The 20,588-nt window shown below is 44.4% G+C and overlaps 1 protein-coding gene across 2 annotated transcripts; it reads left to right on the forward strand.

Moving 5' to 3' along the window:
- Window positions 1–8,595: 8,595 nt before the first annotated feature.
- PKLR (pyruvate kinase L/R) lies at window positions 8,596–20,541 on the forward strand. 2 transcript variants are annotated; one of them, XM_043963014.1, is made up of 11 exons: window positions 8,596–8,710; window positions 9,909–10,091; window positions 15,822–15,913; window positions 16,045–16,176; window positions 16,643–16,829; window positions 17,089–17,359; window positions 17,573–17,723; window positions 17,961–18,113; window positions 18,216–18,382; window positions 19,043–19,224; window positions 20,173–20,541. In XM_043963014.1, exons 1-11 carry the CDS (start codon window positions 8,623–8,625, stop codon window positions 20,277–20,279), a joined length of 1,713 nt encoding a protein of 570 aa, XP_043818949.1. In that variant the 5' UTR covers window positions 8,596–8,622; the 3' UTR covers window positions 20,280–20,541. The 2 variants fall into 2 exon arrangements, with proteins under 2 accessions (XP_043818949.1, XP_043818950.1); XM_043963015.1 differs by lacking the exon at window positions 8,596–8,710 and adding an exon at window positions 9,382–9,509.
- The last annotated feature ends 47 nt before the right edge of the window (window positions 20,542–20,588 follow it).

The following is a 20,588-nucleotide window of genomic DNA, read 5'->3' on the forward strand; positions in this document are numbered from 1 at the left end:
GCTCCTTGAGGGCAGGGATTGCTTCACTTTGGACTCAGCATCTCTAGCCCCTAGCACAGGGCTATCATGTGGTGGTTAATAAATGTTAATTGATATAAAGTTTTTGTACAAAAGAAGCAACACAGCCGAGATTAGAAGGGAAGCAGAAAGCTGGGAAACAATTTTTTTAGCCAATGTTATTGATAGAGGCCTCATTTCTTAATTTCTTTATTTATTTTTGTGGGACATTGGGGGTTGTGACTTGCCCAGGGTCACACAGCTAGTAAGTGTCAAATGTCTGAGGCCGGATTTGAACTCAGGTCCTCCTGAATCCAGGGCTGGTGCTTTATCCACTGCACCACCTAGCTGCCCCGAGGCCTCATTTCTAAAACACATAGGGAACTAAATCAAATTTATAAGAATGACTTGCAAGTCATTCCCCAATTGAGAAATGGTCAAAAGATATGAACAGGCAGTTTTTAGATGAAGCTATCTATTGCCATATGAAAAAAATGCTCTAAATCACTATTGATTAGAAAAATGCAAATTAAAACAACTCTGAGGTACCACCTAACACCTATCAGATTGGCCAATATGACTAAAAATAAAATATTAAATGTTGGAGAAGCTGTGGGAAAATTAGAACACTAATGCTTTGTTGATGGAGTTGTGAACTGATCCAACCATTCTGGAGAGCAATTTGGAACTATGCCCAAAGGGCTATAAAACTGTGTTTACCCTTTGACCCAGTGTAAGAAAATGGGTAATTGTCTCCTCTCAATGAAGATATAATAATCATACTCCTCCTGACTTGTTTTTAGGACAAAGGTCTCAGATCCCCTGCTCCCCCTCTGGCTAACAAAATCACATGGTTCAAGGAGCACTGAGTTGGTCTCAATAAAGTCCACTCCTGAGTTATGTCCATATAAGGCAGAATTGATTAGGGATGGGAATACTGTGTTCTGATTAGTTAGTTTTTGCACGTAGATTATAACCCTTGAGTAATCAGACCGATGAAAAAGGGGAGGGTCCATTTGTGTTAGGGACTAGGGTTTAAAACAGGGCCTGTGAGCCCCCATTCTTGGCATCCACTAGCTGCACACTAGGGTGCCCCTTTCTCGTGAGAAGAAAATAAACAAGCCTTTGTTACATCGCTGCTAAGTTCCTGAGAATTATTGAGAAGAGTATTGTTTTCCCTCACAACCATTATTATCTCAAAGAGATCATAAAAAAGGGGGAAAGGACCCACATATACAAAAATATTTATAGCACCTCTCTTTGCGGTGGCAAAGAATTGGAATTTGAGGGGATGCCCATCAATTGGGGAATCACTGAACAAATTGTGGTTTATGAATGTAATGGAATACTATTGTACTGTAAGAAATGATGAGCATGGGGCAGCTAGGTGGTGCAGTGGATAAAGCACCAGCCCTGGATTCAGGAGGACCTGAGTTCAAATGTGGCCTCAGACACTTGACACTTACTAGCTGTGTGACCCTGGGCAAGTCACTTAATCCTCATTGCTCCACCAAAAAAAAGAAAGAAAGAAAGAAATGATGAGCAGGCAAATTTTAGAAAAACCTGGAAAGACTTAAGTGGACTGATGCTGAGTAAAGTGAACAGAACCAGGACAACATAGTACACAATAACAGCAACATTATGTGTTGATCAGCTGTGATAAACTTAGCTCTCAGCAAGACAATTCCAAAGGACTTATGATGGAAAATACTTTGAACATCCAGGAAAAAATAATTGTGGAATCTGAATGCAGATTGAACCATACTGTTTCTACTTTTGTTTTTGTTTTTTGAGGTTTTTCCCTTCTGTTCTGATTCTTCTTTCACATGACTAATGCAGATATATGTTTAATGTGATTGTACATATATAACCTCTAACAGATTGCTTTCTGTCTTGGGGAGAGAAGGGAGGGAGGGAGAAAAATTTGGAACTAAAAATCTTATAAAAACAAATGTTGAAAACTAAAAATGTAATTTAATTTAATAAAATAAATGTTAATTGATTGACTGATTAATGGAGGACCTTTACCTTGATCTTGACCTAATGTCCAGCAGTGGTATCTCTGGGTGTAGTTCCACATGGTTTTATGGAATGGTTGGGCCAATTCACAGCTACACTTACAATATATTAATATGCCTATCTTCCTATGGCCCTTGCACTATTATTTCTATCTTTTATCATCTTTGTCAATTTGTTGGGTATCTGCTGAAACTGAGTACTTTGATTGCCCCTCATTGTTCATTGGAAATATCCCTATTTTTCATGGCTCCCTATTGCTTTATGTAAGGTCCAGACTCCTTAATCTGTCATTAAATATCTGTAACTTGTCACCCAATCCTTTTTTCCAAACTTATTTCTCACTGTTTTTACCTTTCACACACCCTGTTCTCCAACCAAACTGGTCTAAAACATGCACTTGGACATTCCTCAAACACACCCATCCTCTCTCGTCTCTGCACCTTCATTCATATTGTTCCCTCAATTCAATTCAGTAAACATTTAAGGGAATACTTGTCCAGTCCTGTCCTACCACAAGTCTCAAATTTTGAACTGGATAACTAATAGACATTTTAAGCTTAACACATCCAAAACGAACCCAGTGTTTTTCCCTTCAAACTCTCTCCACTTTTCCCAACTTCACTATTACTGTCCTCCCAATCACCCAGTTCTCACTCTCTCATCTTCTGTAGCCAGTCAATTGACTAGTCCTGTCATTTCTACCCTTGTTACATCTCTTGAATATGCCCCTTCTCTCTTCTGATGCTGGCCCTCATCAGTGTGTCTCAGTGTTGAAAGTGACCTTAACCATCACAAACTCAGATCTCTGCCTGATACAGGAGTTTCCGCCACCACATCCTTCACAAGGGGTTAGTTATCCAGGTTCTAGTAAAATATTATTTTGGACGGGGAGCTCATTATCCCCACAAGGCAACATATGCCATTTTCCAACAGCTTTAATTGTCCTAACAATTATTCTTCCTCATACTCAGCTGAAATCTGCCTTATTGGAACTCTAGACCTTTTTGTAATTATGTCAATGTCCCTTCAGATGGTTAAGCAAAGTCTTTGACATTTGACCTGGTTTCAGGTCAAAGCCTATGTTCAGTGTATAGACTAGGCCAAGACGGTTTGAAAAAGTGCACTATCCCCAAGCAGTCACTATAGACTGAGTTTATGAGATGGATTAGGACCCAGCCTAAATGTTCCACCCTCCCCTCCCCCCTTTCCCAAACTCCTACCTATTTCCCCATAACATAAACATGGATGAGGAGAATAATCAGAGGATCATAGATCCTCTAGGAATCATCTAGTCTATTTCCTTCATTTTATAGAAGAGGAAACAGGCCTGGAGAAATTAAATGACACATAGATAATCAAATAGTTGCAGAGTTAGATTTGAATAATAGCTAGCATTTATATGCCACTTTTTCTTTTTTTCTTTTTGGTGAGGCAATGAGGGTTAAGTGACTTGCCTAGGGTCACACAGCTAGTAAGTGTTAAGTGTCTGAGGCCAGATTTGAACTCAGGTCCTCCTGACTCCAGGGCCGGTGCTCTATCCACTGTGCCACCTAGCTGCCCCTACCTCCATTCCTTTTACTGTAATGTTTGCTACTTTCCAACCACCTCCTTCACAACTTCCTCCACCACAGTCTCTCCCTAATTACTAGAGCCCATATCCCAGAGGAATTTGTACCCTGGAGATTATCCTCCAGATAAATAACAGCTTCTCCTATACTGCCACCTCCTCACAGTCAAAATCATAATCCCTCCCCTCCCCTCTTCAGTTCTAGAACCTTGAACCATAAACCAGTTAGCTCTGATTTTAGTAACTTTTGGACCAGAGTGCCCCTCCCAGGCCACCATTTCCCCTCTGTGTGTCATCACTCCCATTAGAATGTAAGCTTCTTGGGGGCAGCTAGGTGGTGCAGTGGATTAAGCACTGGCCCTGGAGTCAGGAGGACCTGAGTTCAAATCTGGCCTCAGACATTTGACACTTACTAGCCGTGTGACCCTGGGCAAGTCACTTAGCCCCAACTGCCTCACCCAAAAAAAAAAAAAGCAAACAAAAAAGAAAGAAAGAAAAGAATGTAAGCTTCTTGAGGTCAAGCATTGTCTTGGCTTTTGTATTTGTAGCCCCAGAACTTGACACATTGTATTTGCTTTATAGATATTCTTTCATTCATTTGTTCATTCATTCTTCTCATTGTGCTTTCTCTTCTATAGAGACCCTGGAGAATCCTGGAAGCTTTCTCAATTAGTTCCTTTTGCTGTGGGCTACAGCCTCACCTAACCCAACCCCTAGTTACTTTCATTTTCTAATGCAAAGTCAACCAACTATCATAGTTCTGACTTACTCAAAGTCACACAGAGGAATTGTTTGAAGAGTTGAGGCTTGAATCCAGGTCTTTTGACATCCAGTCTGGCATTCTGTCTCAAGGAAGCTGGGGGGGGGGGGAGGGATAAAAATCTTGAAAACATACTGATTACATTTGTGTTACATAATCTCAACCAATAATCCTTTTATACCTCTAATCAATTCAGATGGGACAGCTAGATAACTGCAAATAGAGAGCTGTAGCTGGAGTCAGGAAGACCAGAGTTCAAATCTGGCCTCTGACACTTAATAGCTGTGTGACCCTGGACAAGTACTTAACCCTGTTTGCCTCAATCCACTGGAGAAGGAAATGGCAAGCCCCTCCAGTATCCTTGCCAAGAAATCCCTTTTACAAGTGACAAAACTGGACAACAACAATCAATTCACTATCCCTTTCACCACATCTGCTTTTCCAAAGCTTTTCATACTTCCTCAAACCTCTTGCACCCTCCCCCTCCATCCATTCTCTTAGCTGAGAACCTTGCTTCCTATTTCACTGATAAAAATGAGGTTTGGAGAAGCAGCTAGGTGGTACAGTAGATAAAGCACTGGCCCTGTATTCAGGAGGACCTGAGTTCAAGTTTGACCTCAGACACTTGACACTTACTAGCTGTAAGACCATGGGCAAGTCACTTAATCCTCATTGCCCTCATTTCAGATGCCTTTTGCTGCTCTCTTCTCTCTCACCCCTGTTTAATGGGAAGGAGTGAATCTTCTTGCAAAGGCAAACCCTTCTATATACATAAGTGCATCCCATCTTTTCTAGAAGATTTCATTTTCCTACTCTTTCACTAATTGTCAATTTCTTCCTGAGGTAGGAGACAAAAAAGGGGTTAACGGAAAAACCTAAGACCGGAGCTCTAATTTAGATCTGAGCACTAAAAGGGATTCAGACCCCAGTTAATGGATAACTTAAAATTTGAGTGTTCACTAATACAAGTCAGGGCCTAGGTTCTCATTACCCACATTAATCAGCATTCATAACAAGAACATAGAGAGGCAGGTCATAAAGACCTTAACTATAACAATGATACACAGAGAGGACAGAGAAATCCAAACTGATAAATGAAAATGTTTTGAAACTAAGCACGGGAATCAAAAGGTGACATGCACAGAAAAGGCCCAGATTCACCTTATGACATGTAAACTCCCAAAACTCACCTCCATGGAAAAAGGTACCCACCTGGGGGTTGGCTTAGGAGCCCAGGAACTCCAAATTAGGATAAACCCTCCCATGTGCCTCCCTAAAGTGGCGATTATTATGAGACTGATAATCAATTTATCCATACTATAAATATAACTATCTTTTCTTTTCCTATTGGAGAGACACCTCCATGGTGTCCTCCCTCTGTTCACTGACAGTATTGCAATAAAACTTGGGAAACTGAGTTACTAAGTCTTGTAATTCTTTTGGGACGACTCATTTGACTCTAATTTGACCCTAAATCCATCCCACATCATTCCTATCAATTGCTTCCCTACTACCTACAAACACACCTATGTCTTCCCCATCCTTAAAAAACCCTCACTTGATCCATTCATCCCCACTCTTATATTCCTCCTCCCTTTTCAGGGCTAAATTCCTTGAGAAGGCTATCTACAATGGACTACTTCCCTCCCTCTTAGTCTCTTTGTAGTCTGGCTTCCGACCTTACAGTGCCACTAAAATAGATCTTTCCAAAGTCACTAATGATCTCTTTTTTTTTTTAGTGAGGCAATTGGGCTTAAGTGACTTGCCCAGGGTCACACAGCTAGTAATTGTGTGTTAAGTGTCTGAGGCCGGATTTGAACTCAGGTACTCCTGACTCCATGGCCGGTGCTCTATTCACTGCGCCACCTAGCTGCCCCCACTAATGATCTCTTAATTCTCAGATCTCATCATTCTTGACCTCTCTACAGCCTTTGACACTACTGATCACCCTTTTCCTGATACTCCCTTCTTTCTAGGTCCTTGTGACCACTCCTTCTCAGTCTCCTTTCTTGGAAGCCATGCCACTAATCATGGGCATCTCACTGGGCTCTGGTTCTTCTCTTCTCCCTCTGTGGGAAAATATGGGCCCCCCTCAAAAGCTGATTGAAGTTGTCTGGGGAATGTCTGGGAGGTGAATTTCAGCTGGGAGAAGGAAGGGTGCTTACTAATGGCTCCTTTCCTCCCCCTCCTCCCCAGTGATCAGGATCACCCGATAAGAAAGACTCAGGACTGGTCACATGGGGAGGAGTTTAGAGGGCTGCCCCTTTGACTATACTGCATTCCAATTGGCTAGCATCTGTAGCCAGTGTCTTGACTTGCAAATTGTAACTGAGGAAGAAAGGAAGGGCCAGCCTGTTGAGATAAAAGGGCTCATGCTCACCGACATTTCCATTAGGGAGCTGGCCCATTCATACTCAAATGTATAAATAAAGGCCTTTCATACTTCTCCAACACTGAATCCCAGAAATTTTTAAATGGGGTTTCTCACACCCTCTATGCCACTTCACTGTTGATCTCATCAGCTCCCATGGATTCAATGATCATCTCTATGTTGATGATTCTCATATCAACTTGTTCAGCACTAATCTTCCTCCTGATCTCCATCTTGACCTCTCTCCTCACCTCCAGGAATCTGACTGCCTATTGAACATCTGGAACTGGATGTATAATAGACATCTTAAACTCAACATGTCCAAAACAGAACTTATTCTCTTTTCCCCCAAATCCTTCCTTCTTCCTGACTTCCTATTATTGTCAGGGTACCACCATCCTCCCAGATATGCAGACTCAAAGCATAAGTGCCATCCTGGATTCATCTCTCTTTCTCTAACCCTTCCTTCCATATCCAACCAGTTGTCAAACTTTGTCAATTCTAACTTCATAATTCTAACTCCCTTCTTTTTTCTGATCCTGCCACCACCCTGATGGTGGCTCTAATCATCTCAAACCTGGACTATTGCAACAGCTTGCTGGTTGGTCAGCCTGCCTCAAGCCTCTAACCATCCCACTTCGTCCTCCACTCAACTATCAAATTCATCTTTCAAAAGCACAGGTCTGACCATGTCATCCCCCTATTCAACAAACTCTGTTTACTCCCTATCACTTCCAGGATCAAATTTATTGTTTAGTTGTTTCAGTGGTGTCCAATTCTTCATGACCCCATTTGGGGTTTTCTTGACAGAAATAGTTTGCTATTTCTCCTCCAGCTTGTTTTACAGGTGAAGAAACTGAGGCAAACAGGGTTAAATGACTTGCACACAGTTAGTAAGTGTGTGAGGGTGGATTTAAATTCAGAAGAGGAGTCTTTCTGACTCCAAGCCCAATGCTCTATCAACTTCACTAGCTATTCGGTATTTAAAGACTTTCACAATGCGACACTCCCCACCCCGACACAACCTTCCCAGTCTACATACACTTTATAACCCCTCCTTCAACATACTCTGCAGTCCAGTGACATTGGCCTCCTTGCTTTTCCTTGCACAAGACACTTCCTGACTGGGCATTTTCCCTGGCTGTCACACAAATGGGTGTCATCACCTCATCTCTCCCTTCTAGCTTCTCTGGCTTTCTTCAAGTCTCAGCTATTCTCTGCAAAAAACCTTTCCCAATCCTCCCTAATCTTACATCTTAATCATAATCTTCCCTTGAGATGACCCCCAATGTATGGAGTTCATCTGTATAAAGTTCTTTGCATGTTGTCTTCCTGGTTAGACTGTGGGCTCCTCAAGAGCAGGGACTGGCTTGTGCCTTTCTTTGTATCTGCAGCACTAAACACAGTTTGGCAAATAATAAGCACTTAATAAATGCTTGTTGATTGACTGAATGTCTGAATAATAATAATAGTTGAGATAAAAGTACTTTCAAGGGAAGCATTTTAAATACATTATGTCATTTGGTCATCACAACTCTGTGAGGTAAGTACTTCAGTATTATTCCTATTTTGCAAATGAAGAAATTGAGGCTCAGAAAGGTAAAGTGAATTGCCCATTGTTGTATAGCTTGTAAATATCAGAGGCAATTTGAAACTAGTTCTCTCCTGGATTGGAGTCCAGTATTCTTTCCATTACTAAGCCGACTCACAGACAAGGGTGGGGACCAGTCAAAGAAAGAGGCTAGAGGTAGGGGAGTGGGGGGACTGTCCAACAGAAGAATGGGGAAGGATCAGCTGGGTGTGCCCCTTTTCTTCTCTCTGGCTCCCTCAGATAAGAGGGGCAGCCACCCTCCCCTGTGTTTCTTCTCTCAGGCTCCAGGAAGCTTAAAGGACCCATCATCTGAGACCATGGAGCTTGCCTCTGGAATACTTGGGTCATGGACCTCTAAGCACCAACGGGATCTGATGGCCTCCTTCCTCTTAGGAGCCCCAGGAGGTAAGGATGGGGGACAAAGCCCCATTGGCTTTGTTCAAGTGAATTGAATTGGACAAAGGAGGAGAAAGTGAGACAAGGACAGTTTATCACAGTGTTGACTTGAAAAAGTCCTGTGCCTGTTTGCATAATTTTCATCTGCATAGCACTGGACTTTTAGAAAGTACTTTTTACACATCGCTTCAATGGATATTTATATGAACCCTATAAAGTAGAAGGCACTATTAATCATTCTGTTTACTCATGAAGCAATTGAGGTTGCAACTTTGTGCTATTCTAGAAAGAACATTGTATTTTGAGCAAACAGATTCTACTTACTTCCGCTGTGACCTTGATCTTTCTGGATCTATTTCTTTAGCTATAAAATGAAGGAGTTGTTCTAGATAAAATCTAAGGTTTCTTCCAGTTCTAATATTTTATGATCTTATCAATATTTGAAGTGACTTACTCGGGACTTAGACCCAGGCTTTCTGCTGCACAGTGCTCTGCAGCTTGTTGACATTCATTCATTCATTAATTGCCCAGAAAAAGATTATTCCCAACCCTAGGAACTCCCCTTGAAATATCCCCCCCTCCTCCCAAGGCCTGCAGTTTAAACTATGGGGAACCTAAAAGCACGGGAAGCTCCCGTGGCTGCTGGACTCTGTCCCCGTCATTAAAGCCTTGGTGAATTGTGGGGCAGTGAGGATAAAGAGTCTGGTGACACTTTAACCAGCCACTCAGAGCCCTGACTAGATGAGAGCAACACAAGGGTGACTGGCAGCAGACACACAGTCACTGAAAATGTCTAACAGCATGGAGGGTAGGCTCTGGCTGAGGAGAGGGGGGATGAAGGAAGAGGAGAAGAGGATCCTGAGAACTGATGAGAAGCCGTAGGGACTGAGGGAGCTGGGAGAAAGAAGGAAGATAATTAAGGGAACCTGATAGACTGAGAAGCAAGGAGGCTGGAGGGGGAGGGTGGTCAGAGGACTAGAGGATAAGAATTTTCCACAGGTGAGCTTCCTTCAGGGATTTAGGCTTTTCAGAATGGGAATGAGGGGCTGAAAGTGGAATAAGGACTTTGAATAGTAGAGGAATAGAGGGACCGGGGATTTGAGCAGTGAGAAATCTGGGAATGAAAGAAGGGAAGTTAGGAAGAGGGTTGAGCTGCAGGCTATCTATCAGTGTCCATTGTAATCATCATGCCCTTCTCCCCTTCCAGGGCCAGCCGGGTATCTTCGAAGGGCTAGTGTGGCCCATTTGACCCAGGAGCTAGGTGCTGCCTTCTTCCAGAAGCAACAGCTCCCAGCAGCCATGGCAGACACCTTTCTGGAGCATCTCTGCCTCCTGGACATTGACTCAGAACCAGTGGCTGCCCGAAGCACCAGCATCATCGCCACCATAGGTAACTAACAATGGCAATCAATTAATAAACATTGATTAAGCACCTACCCTATGCCAAGCACTGTGCTAAGTGCTGGGGATACAAAAAAGGGGAGACAAAAGACATTCTCTGCCCTCAATGGCAATGCTCCCCCCACCCCCAATAGTGAAGGGAGTCTGAGGAGCAAAGAACTTTCCTGCACAATTCTCATTTGAGAATGATAGCATCTTTGCGAGCTGGGGTAGTAGAAAGGAACTACTATTTTCACTTGATTGAGGCCCAGAGAAATCAAAAGACTTGTCCAAAGTCTCACTATAAGTTATCAGCAGAGGCAGACCCAGAACCTGTGTCTCCAGTGTTCTTTAAATGCCTCCCATTCCAACTCCATGGTACCGTACCCTAATGTTCTTGGTTTTTATTTTTTTCTCCTCTCCAATCCTAAATCCCACATCGTCAAAGCCATGGCTACCATTTGCACTAGCCACATCATTGCCAACATCGTCTCCCTCATCCCCCATGTTGATATCACTTTACCTGGATCTCCTCCCCAGCCCTAACAATATCTATTTCTGCTTCACATTTCCCACAGTCATATTTCCGCATCATTCTCTGGCTCCAGGGATAATAGCATCTCACATCACATCCTAAGGCACTGACCCCTTTCCAGAGATTTTCTTTTGATGTATGGGGGAAGGACTGAAGTGAGATTTCTGAGCGGCTACAGTGAAACTTTTTAGTTATAAAGGGGTAATCTCTGAGTGGGGGAAGGAAGTGTCTGTACAATGTGATGTCCCTGATCTAGAAGAAAGCTTCTTAAACTGTGGAGTAATTGAATGTGGGGGCTGCAAAAAATTTGGCAACAGTAAAAGGTTATATATACCTGTTTTATATACCTATATACCTGGGGTCCCATAAAAATTTGTTGGGTGAAAAGGGGTTGTGAGTGGAAAAAGTTTAAAAAGCCCTGATCTAGAAGAGAAGGGGGTGGGGGAGAGGTATTCCTTTGAGTAAGAAAAGGAGGGTTATAGAAGTAATAGGAGTAATAGAAGAGGAAGTCTTTGAGCAGGAGAATCAGTCAGTCAAAAGGTATTCAATAAGTGCCTACTACGTACCAGGCATTTTGCTAAGTGCTGGGGATACAAAAAAAGGTAAAAACCATTCCCTACTCTCAAGGAGTTTACATTCTAATGAGGAAGACAATATGCAAACCACTATGTACACACAAAATATGTAGGGGGTAAATTGCAATTAATCTCAAATGGAAGGGGCAGCTAGGTGGCACAGTGGATAAAGACCAGCCCTGGATTCAGGAGGACCTGAGTTCAAATCTGCCTCAGACACTTGACACTAGCTTCGTAACCCTGGGCAAGTCACTTAACCCCAATAGCCTCACAAAAAAAAACAACACCCTCAAATGGAAGACTAGTGTCATTAAGAAGGACCAAGAAAGGCTTATTGCAGAAAGTGGCATTTTACCTGAGACTTAAAGGAAATCAGAGAAGCCAGGAGATAGAGATGAGGAAAGAAAACATTCTAGGCATGGGAGATAGTCAAGGAAAATGCATGGCATCTGTATGAAGAACATCAGGTAAGCCAGTGTAACTGCATTGTATAGTACCTGGAGGTCAGGAGGTGATAAGGAGGCAATAGAGTTTAATGAGTTGGGGTGGGGCAGGCAATGACATGATCAGATCTGTACTGTAGGAAGATCAAATTTTTTTTTAGGCAATCAGGGTTAAATGACTTGCTCAGGGTCATACAGCTAATAAGTATCTAAGGCTGGATTTGAATTTGGGTCTTCCCGACTCCAGGCCTGGTGCTCCATCTACTGTACCACATAGCTGCCCTAGGAAGATCAGTTTGACAGCTCAGTTGAGGATGAAGTGGATTTGGTAGAGACTTAAGGCAGAGAGATCAACCAGAAGGATATTTCAATAGTCCAGGTTCAATGTGATGATGAGCAGCAGTGTCAGAGTAGAGCAAGGGCATGAGGGAGAGATATTACAAATGTAGAATCAATACAATTTGGCAACACATTAGGTATGGGGTTGAGGGTAAGGGATAAAGGATGACACTCAGGTTATAAAGCTGAGTGACTGGGAGGATATTGGTGCCTAGTAATAAGAATACTAAGAAGAGGGAAAGGCTTGAGGAGAAAGGTAATTCAGTTTTGGGCATGTTGAGTAAGATGCCCATGGGATGTGATTTTGAGATGTATAGTAGGCAACTGGAGATGTGAGACTGAAGGTCAGAAGAGAGATTAGGACTAGATAAATAAATCTGGGGATTATCAGCATAGCAATAACTCCGTGAAGGCCGATGAGATCACCAAGTGAAATAGGGGCCAGGGTAGAGCCTTGGAAGTCACCCACAGTTTAATGTGATCTTTATCCAGGGTGTGGCCTGGATGAAGATCCAGCAAGGGAGACTGAGAAGGACTAGTCAAATAAAATCGGAAGTGTGACAAATCCTAGAGAGAAGCAAAGAGGGTCGTCCCTGAAAAAAACCCCACTAAAATATGACAAATAGCCGTCCAGTCTCTGCTTAAAGACCTTTAATGAAGGGGGAAATCTTTACCTCCCACAGCTGCTAATTTAACTTTTGGACAGACATTGTGATTAAAAAGGTTCAAGAGACATAGTAGGGGGAGGCTAGGTGGTGCAGTAGATAAAGCACCGGCCCTGGAGTCAGGAGTACCTGAGTTCAAATCCAGCCTCAGACACTTGACACTTACTAGCTGTGTGACCCTGGGCAAGTCACTTAACCCCCATTGCCCTGCAAAAAAAAAAAGAGACATAGTATCTGGGTAATTTAATCCTTTTATTAATAAGGCCAGCAAGTTATTAATAAAAGGATGGTCATTTGGCTATTTCTCTTAGACCAAAAATAATGATGGTGGGACTCACAATTTATATACTTTTCAAAAAAGTAGGTGGTCACTGAGGGGGCTGACAGCGACCCTTGGGCAGAGAAATTATTTCTATTCTGATGGGCCTTGGGCGATCCAGGCAAAAGGACTTCACCCAAGTTTGAGTTGAACACAATGGGCTTCCTCACTTTAGATTAAGTTCTTTGTAAAATTGGGTGGGGTCTGACCGAGAGGAGAGGAGAATTAATGCAATCTCATCATCAGTAATGTCTTTTAAGAAACTGAACTTTTTAAAATGAGGAATTTAGAAGAAGGGGAGAACTCTGGATCTTCCCAACATATTGATTATTAATAATCATTTCTCTCACTTCTTGCTTCTAGTTTTAAACTCTCTGTCCAAGCAGAATAAATCTAATCTATGTTTAACCTGACACCCTTCATCAACTTAAAGACAGTTTTCATGTTCCCCAACCCCACTAAGTCTTCTCTTCTCTTAACCATCTTCATTTCCTTCAATCAATCCTCATTGTGTGTGTTTGCAGATTGGGAAGGGGTAGGGGAAAAAGCTAGGTGATAGAGTGGACATGGCACTGGGCTTGGAGTCAGACTCTGGGCATGTCAATTCACTTCTGTTTGCCTCAGTTTCTTCATTTCTGAAACAGGGGTAATAATAGCACCTACTTCCCAGAGTTGTTGTGAGGATCAAATGTGATAATATTTGTAAAGTGCTTAGCACAGTGCCTGGCACATAGCAGGTACCCTATAAATATTAGCTATTGTTATTATTATATCCACAATCTTAAAACTTTTCAACATCCTGTTCACACTCCTCTGGATGCTCTCCAGCTAATAAATGCCCTTCTGTAAATGTGGTACTCAGAACTCAAGCCAGCATTCCAGACTTGACCCAATCAGGACAAAGCACAATAGGTTATTGCCTCCCTCTTTCTGGACCCTGAGCTTCTCTTGACTCAGTCTAAAATCACATTGGCTTTTTAAAATTATCATATAAATGTCTTACCACTGGACTCCGATGACTCTGGAAGAGAGAGAATGTGGCTGACAACTTTGTGAAGCTCTCTATCTCACTTGAATCCAATTCATGAGTAAGTCACCCCCATGATGTCATCGGTCCCTTTTGAGAATGAAAGATAAACAACAATAATCAAAGTTAAGAGATATTGAGTTTGCTTTCCACTCAAACCCTGAGATCTTTTTTCACAGTAAGTGTTGCTAGCCATACTTCTCCCATTCCTGTGTTTGTGAAGATGGCTTTTAAAAACCCAAGTGTTTAATACTAGCTACTTCTTTTATTAGACTGGTCCTAACACTTTAGCCTCTGAGAATATTCTTGTATCTGGATTTTATCTTTCACACTCCTGAATTTGGGTAGTCTACAAGTTTGAACTACATGCCTTCTTTGCTGTCTTTTACATCACTGGTAAAAATGTGAACTGGTACAAGACCACACCTTGCAAATTGCCACAGAACCACTAACAACTACTCTTTGGATCTAGACATTCAATATGCTTAGCATCTACCTGACTTCTATTTGTCCACAAGATTAGTATGAGATTTTGTCAAATGCTCTGCTAAAATCAAGGAATGTTTTATTTACAGCATCTAGATGTAGGAAATCTATCCAAAAAGGAAATGAAGTTACTCCAGAATGACCTGTTCTTGAAGGAAGGTGTGCTGGTTCCTGGTGATCAGTATTCCAATGTTCACTAGCCAGCTCCTTAATAATACATCCTTAAATTTTTCCAGGAAAGGAAGTCAGGCTCATTTGCTTAGAAATTTCAGGTTCCATTCTCTTCGAGAACAACAACAAAATCAAGTTGCTTGACATTCTTGAGTGCTGACATGTCTCTCTTTCTCCATCTCTTCCAAATATCACTGACAGTAAATGGCATTGCAATCATATGCACAAAGTTCTTTCACGTTGCTGGGAATTAGTTCATCTGGGCCTGCTGATTCAAACTTATCAAGGACAGTTGGCAGATCTCTTACCATCTCCCTACTTGTCTGGGGAAGCAGAGGAGGTCTCTGGAGCAGAAAGGGGAATCTTTTCATCAGAAAAGAGTTTCTCTGAACAGGGTCTCTCTGAACAGGTGGCTGTTGTTTGACAGTGTCCAACTCTTCATGAGCCCATTTGGGGTTTTCTTGGCACAGATAAGGTTTGCCATTTCCTTCTCCAGCTCATTTTACAATTGGGGCAGCTAGGTGGTGCAGAGGAGAGATAGAGCGATGGCACTAGAGTTAAGGAAGACCTGAGTTCAAATCCGACCTCAGACACATGACACTTACTAACAGTGTGCCCCTGGGAAAGTCACTTAACCCCAATTGCCTCAAACATCTGAGCCATCTTCAGTCATCCTGATATATATATCTTGCCACTGGACATGGAGGAGAGAGTGAGACTGGGGACTTTGCACAGCCCTCCCTCACTTAAATCCAATTCACTGTAAGTCATGACATCACCAGAAGGATGGACAAACAACAACAGATGAGGAAAGAGAGGCCACAGGGTTTGGTACTTGCACAGGGCCACACAGCTAGTAAGTGTCTGAGGCTGCATTTGAACTTGGGTCATCCTGACTCCAGGGCCTATGCTCTTTCCATTTGCCCCAGCCAAGAGGGTTAGTTGAAGGAAATGAGGATTGTTAGTCTGGAGAGGAGAAGATTTAGTGGGGTGGAGAAAGCTGTTCCGAACCAAGCAGAGAGATATGAAAAAGTGGGACATGCCACCTGATTGGGTGGAGGGGAGAGGGCTGGGTGACCACTTGGGACTCTTTCTTGTCTGTCCCTTATCAATCACACTAGAAAGGTTTTTGACTCTCTGCCAACACGGAGATTTTGTGATTCTGTGTTTTTGTTCGCAGGCCCCGCATCTCGCTCTGTGGAGCGGCTGAAGGAAATGATCAAAGCAGGAATGAACATTGCCAGGCTCAACTTTTCCCATGGCTCCCACGAGGTGCAGTGAGGGATGGGAGGAGCTGGGGGGAAATTCTGCCCGGAGTTTTGGAGGCCCAGAGGCCGGAAGTTTAAGAGAGGTTTGCCCGGGATCCCTGTCTTTATCCCTTCTTTCCCTGTTTCCTTCCCCAGTACCACGCTGAATCCATAGCCAACGTGAGGGAAGCTGTGGAGAGCTTCGCTGGCTCTGCGTTCAGCTACCGGCCCGTGGCCATAGCGCTGGACACCAAGGGGCCCGAGATCCGCACCGGGATCCTCCAGGGGGTGAGACCCTGGGCGCTACCGGAGGATCGAGGGCAGTTGGAACAAAGAGAGGAAGGGCAAGGCAGAGTCAGGAGAGGGTAGTGCTAGAAAGGAGGGCCTAGGATGGGTGTGGACAAGGCCAGATCAATATGGGATAGGACCAACAACTTGTAATGTGGATGAGGATTGAATGAGTTTGGAGCAGTGACCCAAAGGACACAGAATCTGGGATGGCTGAAACTACTACTGGGAAGAAGCAGGTGAAGAAGAGTAACCAGGGATGAGTGTGGGCGGAGACGTATTCAATAAGGGATAGGGCTGGTAACCCTTCAAAGGGGTTTATAGAAGCTCCTATCCTCTAGTGACCTGCACTACAGGACTCCTGCCGGGAAGAAGTAAGGAAAGAAGGGTACAGGGCAAGATTAAGGCTGGAGACCAAGCTTTTCCATATATCAGCCCTGCTCTTACTTCCCATTCCCTCTCGTAGGGCCCAGAGGCAGAAGTGGAAGTAGTGAAGGGTTCCCAGGTCCGGGTTACAGTGGACCCGGCGCTCCGGACTCAGGGGAATGCGAGCACCGTGTGGGTGGACTATCCTAATATAGTCCGGGTAGTGCCAGAGGGGGGCCGGATCTACATCGACGACGGTCTTATCTCCCTGGTGGTTAAGCATAAAGGTGGGTGAACTCCAGTTAGTCCCTAGCCCTACCTCCAGTTCAGGTTATACCCCCTTGTTCTTGGACTTGCTTTCTGGATTTCCCCTTGATCCGCCCCAAGCGTTGCTCCACTTCCCAATTAGCTCCTCCCTGAGAGCATATCCCTCCCCCCAACCCTTTCACCCCCTCCTACTGAATAGTCTCAGGTCACATCCCTTACCTTAAAACCCATCAAATTGCACCAAATTATCTCTGTTTTATTGGCCTCTGGATTCCACAGACCAAGAGGGGCTGGTGACTGAGGTTGAGAACGGCGGGATGCTGGGAAGCAGGAAGGGGGTGAACTTGCCTGGTGCAAAAGTGGATCTGCCAGGGTTGTCCGAGCAGGATGCTCTGGATCTACGCTTTGGGGTGGAGCAAGGTGTGGATATCGTCTTCGCATCCTTTATCCGAAAGGCCCAAGACGTGATTGCTGTACGAGAAGCCCTGGGGCCTCAGGGACGTGGCATCAAGATCATCAGCAAAATCGAGAACCACGAGGGTGTTGAGAAGTGAGGCTTCTAGCCCTTTACTTTCCTTTTTTTTTCCCCTTTACTTTCTTTATCCCACCCCCACCTTCACCTCCAACTCCCTGATTCCCCTCCGGGAGTGAATTGAATTAAACTGAAATGTTCCCGAGCACCCTTTTCCTGATTCTGCCCTACTCTCCTTGACCTTGCTCGCTATTTCCTGGCCGTGCCCCCTCTTGGGCCCAAACTTCCCAGGTTTGATGAGATCCTGGAGGTGAGCGATGGCATCATGGTGGCACGGGGTGATCTGGGCATCGAGATTCCAGCTGAGAAAGTCTTCTTGGCACAGAAGATGATGATTGGACGCTGCAATTTGGCTGGCAAACCAGTTGTCTGCGCCACACAGGTCTGGGAGAGAGCAGGGGCATGTCATAGATATTGTGGGCACCTCTCTGGGGAGGTGTTGGCACCAACCTCCCCCTAAAGTCCCTTGGCTCTCCTGCTGTGGCATGGGATTGGGGTATATACATCCTTAGCATAAGACAGAGAGGGTCTTGAGATGGGAGTCACAAGAAGTGCCTAGGTTGAATAGAGTGGGAGGGGAAGCATAAACCCTTGATTCTTATGGAAATGGTATCCCCAGATGCTGGAAAGCATGATCACCAAGGCCAGGCCAACTCGAGCAGAAACAAGTGATGTGGCCAATGCTGTATTGGATGGGGCTGACTGTATCATGTTGTCTGGAGAGACAGCCAAGGGGAGTTACCCTGTTGAGGCTGTGAAGATGCAGCATGCGGTATGGGATTGATGGGGAACATGGGTTATGTCTGGGATCCAGAGATCCAGGGCCATCCAGGCCAGATATCAAGGCCTGACCCTGACCCCCTGGTACTTTCAGATTGCTCGGGAAGCTGAGGCTGCAGTCTATCACCGGCAGCTGTTTGAAGAACTTCGTCGGGCAGCTCCCCTAAGCCGTGACCCTACTGAGGTCACTGCCATTGGTGCTGTGGAGGCTTCATTCAAGTGCTGTGCTGCTGCTATAGTTGTGCTGACCACATCTGGCCGGTGAGAGACCAGCAAGGCACCCGAGCAGAGGTGGGGATTATACATTAGAGACCGAGAGGCAGGCTGAACATCTGAGGATGTGGAGGGCAGGGAGAGAGCACTGGAATGATTGGTTTGGAAAAGATATAGTGGAGCAGCTAGGTGGCACAGTGGATAGAGCACCGGCCCTGGAGTCAGGAGGACCTGAGTTCAAATCTGGATTCAGACACTTAACACTTACTAGCTGTGTGATCCTGGGCAAGTCACTTAACCCCAATTGCCTCACCAAAAAAAAAAAAAAAGAACTATGTCCAAAGGGCTATTAAACTGTGTATACCCTTTGATCTAGCAATACCTCTGATAGCTCTATATCCCACAAACATTCAAAAAAGGGAGAAAGAAAAGATATAGCAATACAGGAGCAGGAGTCCCCAGGATCTAATAGCCATGCCTAGTATTTGTAAAGGGCTTTAGAGTTTTCAAAGTATTTTCACATATCCATTACCTTATCTGATCCTTACAGCACTGGCTGTGAGGCAGAGTATTTTACAAATGAGGAAACTGAAGCCTGAAGAGATTAACACAGAGAATGACAGTAGCAGAGTCTGGACTGGAAACTAAGTCTCCCAGTTCACAATACAGTGTCTTTCCCACTAAGCTCCCATGCTCTCTTTCCCCCAGCTCGGCACAACTCCTGTCCCGATACCGTCCCCGGGCAGTTGTCATCGCTGTCACCCGTTCTGCTCAGGCTGCCCGTCAGGCCCACCTGTGCCGTGGTGTTTTCCCCTTGCTCTATCGTGAATCCGCAGAGCCCATCTGGTCTGATGATGTTGACCGCCGCGTCCAATTCGGCATTGAAAGTGGTGAGGCTTCCATGACTCTTTCCAAGTTTCTGATTTCCTCACCCAACACAACCTGTCTCTCTTGATAGTGCCTTCTAGGCACCTGTTTCCATAGCAACTCTCCAATACTGCCCCTCCACCTCCCCCAACTCTTCTCATCCCCTGAGATCCTTTATTAGGCTTCTTTTGTATATCAGGAGCCACCTAGCCTAGCTCATGTGAAAGCATGTGACGAAGAGGCTGAATTCTTTTCTTCTGTGCATAATGCCATTGTCTTGCATTACTGGGGAGGCCCTGTGCTGCTGCTGAGACCAGGCAGTTGGAACTGCACACTAACTTAGGAACCAATCATCAATAATTTTGCAATTCAATTGAGAGAGGGGACAACTTAAGGCTATTGATTTATAGGCAACTGCTATATACCAGAAGTGTAGGTATAACAGAAGTTATTCATGCTAAGAAGTTGCTAAGAACACTTGCTTTTATATTGCAGGGGGCCAGCAAGTGCGGTTAAATGTTTCTCTTCAGGAACAATGCCCCGTTCACTCTACCTTAGGTGTGGTTCTGTTTAGGAAGTCCACAGTTGGATGAAGTAGTCTTTGGCTACTAGCTTTAAAAAAAGGTCTATGATGGTTCACATAGTATTAATGTCAATTTGTTACCTCATTCAAGTCATCCTTACCTCCTACCCTCCCCCCCCATCCTCTATCACCAAGGCAACACAGGTGGGATTGAAACAGGCTATTAGGGCAACAATGCTCCCTTCCAAAAGTGTTGTGCATACCGGCATCCAGTGAATTCCTATAATCTTGGGATTATGGGAGGATCGAGAAGGGAGAAGAGAGGAGTAGGTAAGGGAATATGGTATGATTTTGTCTGCCCCACATCCTCCCAGGGGATGAAAGTTCATTTTTATTACTCAGATTGTCTTAGGTGTAGCTTCACCCCTTCCCTCTCTTCTCTACCCAGGGAAGCTCCGTGGTTTCCTCCGAGTTGGGGACTTGGTGATTGTGGTGACAGGCTGGCGACCTGGCTCAGGCTACACAAACATCATGAGGGTGCTAAGTGTATCTTGAGGCTTCATGTTCCTATAAGCCCTACACCTGTGCCTGAACTCTCAGGACCATGTTCCAATGTAGGTGACTTCCCCCACCCACTATCACACCCAAGAGATAACTCTTCCACTTGTCAGCCACATGCTGAAACTTCATCCCTCTTTAAACTTTCTCAGAAACCACAGCCTCTTTCCCTATCCCTGGAGCCCTGGAGGCTCTCCTCCGTCACCAGGTGTAATAGTTCCTGGAAACTTGTGTTCAATAAAATATCCATCATCCTCAATTATGCCTGAATGTTTGTTCACCTGCATCCAATCCCCACCCATCCCT

The sequence above is a fragment of the Dromiciops gliroides genome, chromosome 4, assembly GCF_019393635.1.
Source record: "Dromiciops gliroides isolate mDroGli1 chromosome 4, mDroGli1.pri, whole genome shotgun sequence".
In the NCBI taxonomy this organism is placed as follows: Eukaryota; Metazoa; Chordata; class Mammalia; order Microbiotheria; family Microbiotheriidae; genus Dromiciops; species Dromiciops gliroides.

Excerpts from the sequence above, each read along its gene's own strand:
- PKLR (XM_043963014.1), top strand. The coding sequence starts at position 8,623 with ATGGAGCTTGCCTCTGGAATACTTGGGTCATGGACCTCTAAGCACCAA. Across the intron at positions 10,092-15,821 it reads CAGCATCATCGCCACCATAG|GCCCCGCATCTCGCTCTGTG; the intron begins GTAACTAACAAT and ends TTTTGTTCGCAG. Across the intron at positions 18,383-19,042 it reads GTGCTGACCACATCTGGCCG|CTCGGCACAACTCCTGTCCC; the intron begins GTGAGAGACCAG and ends TCTTTCCCCCAG.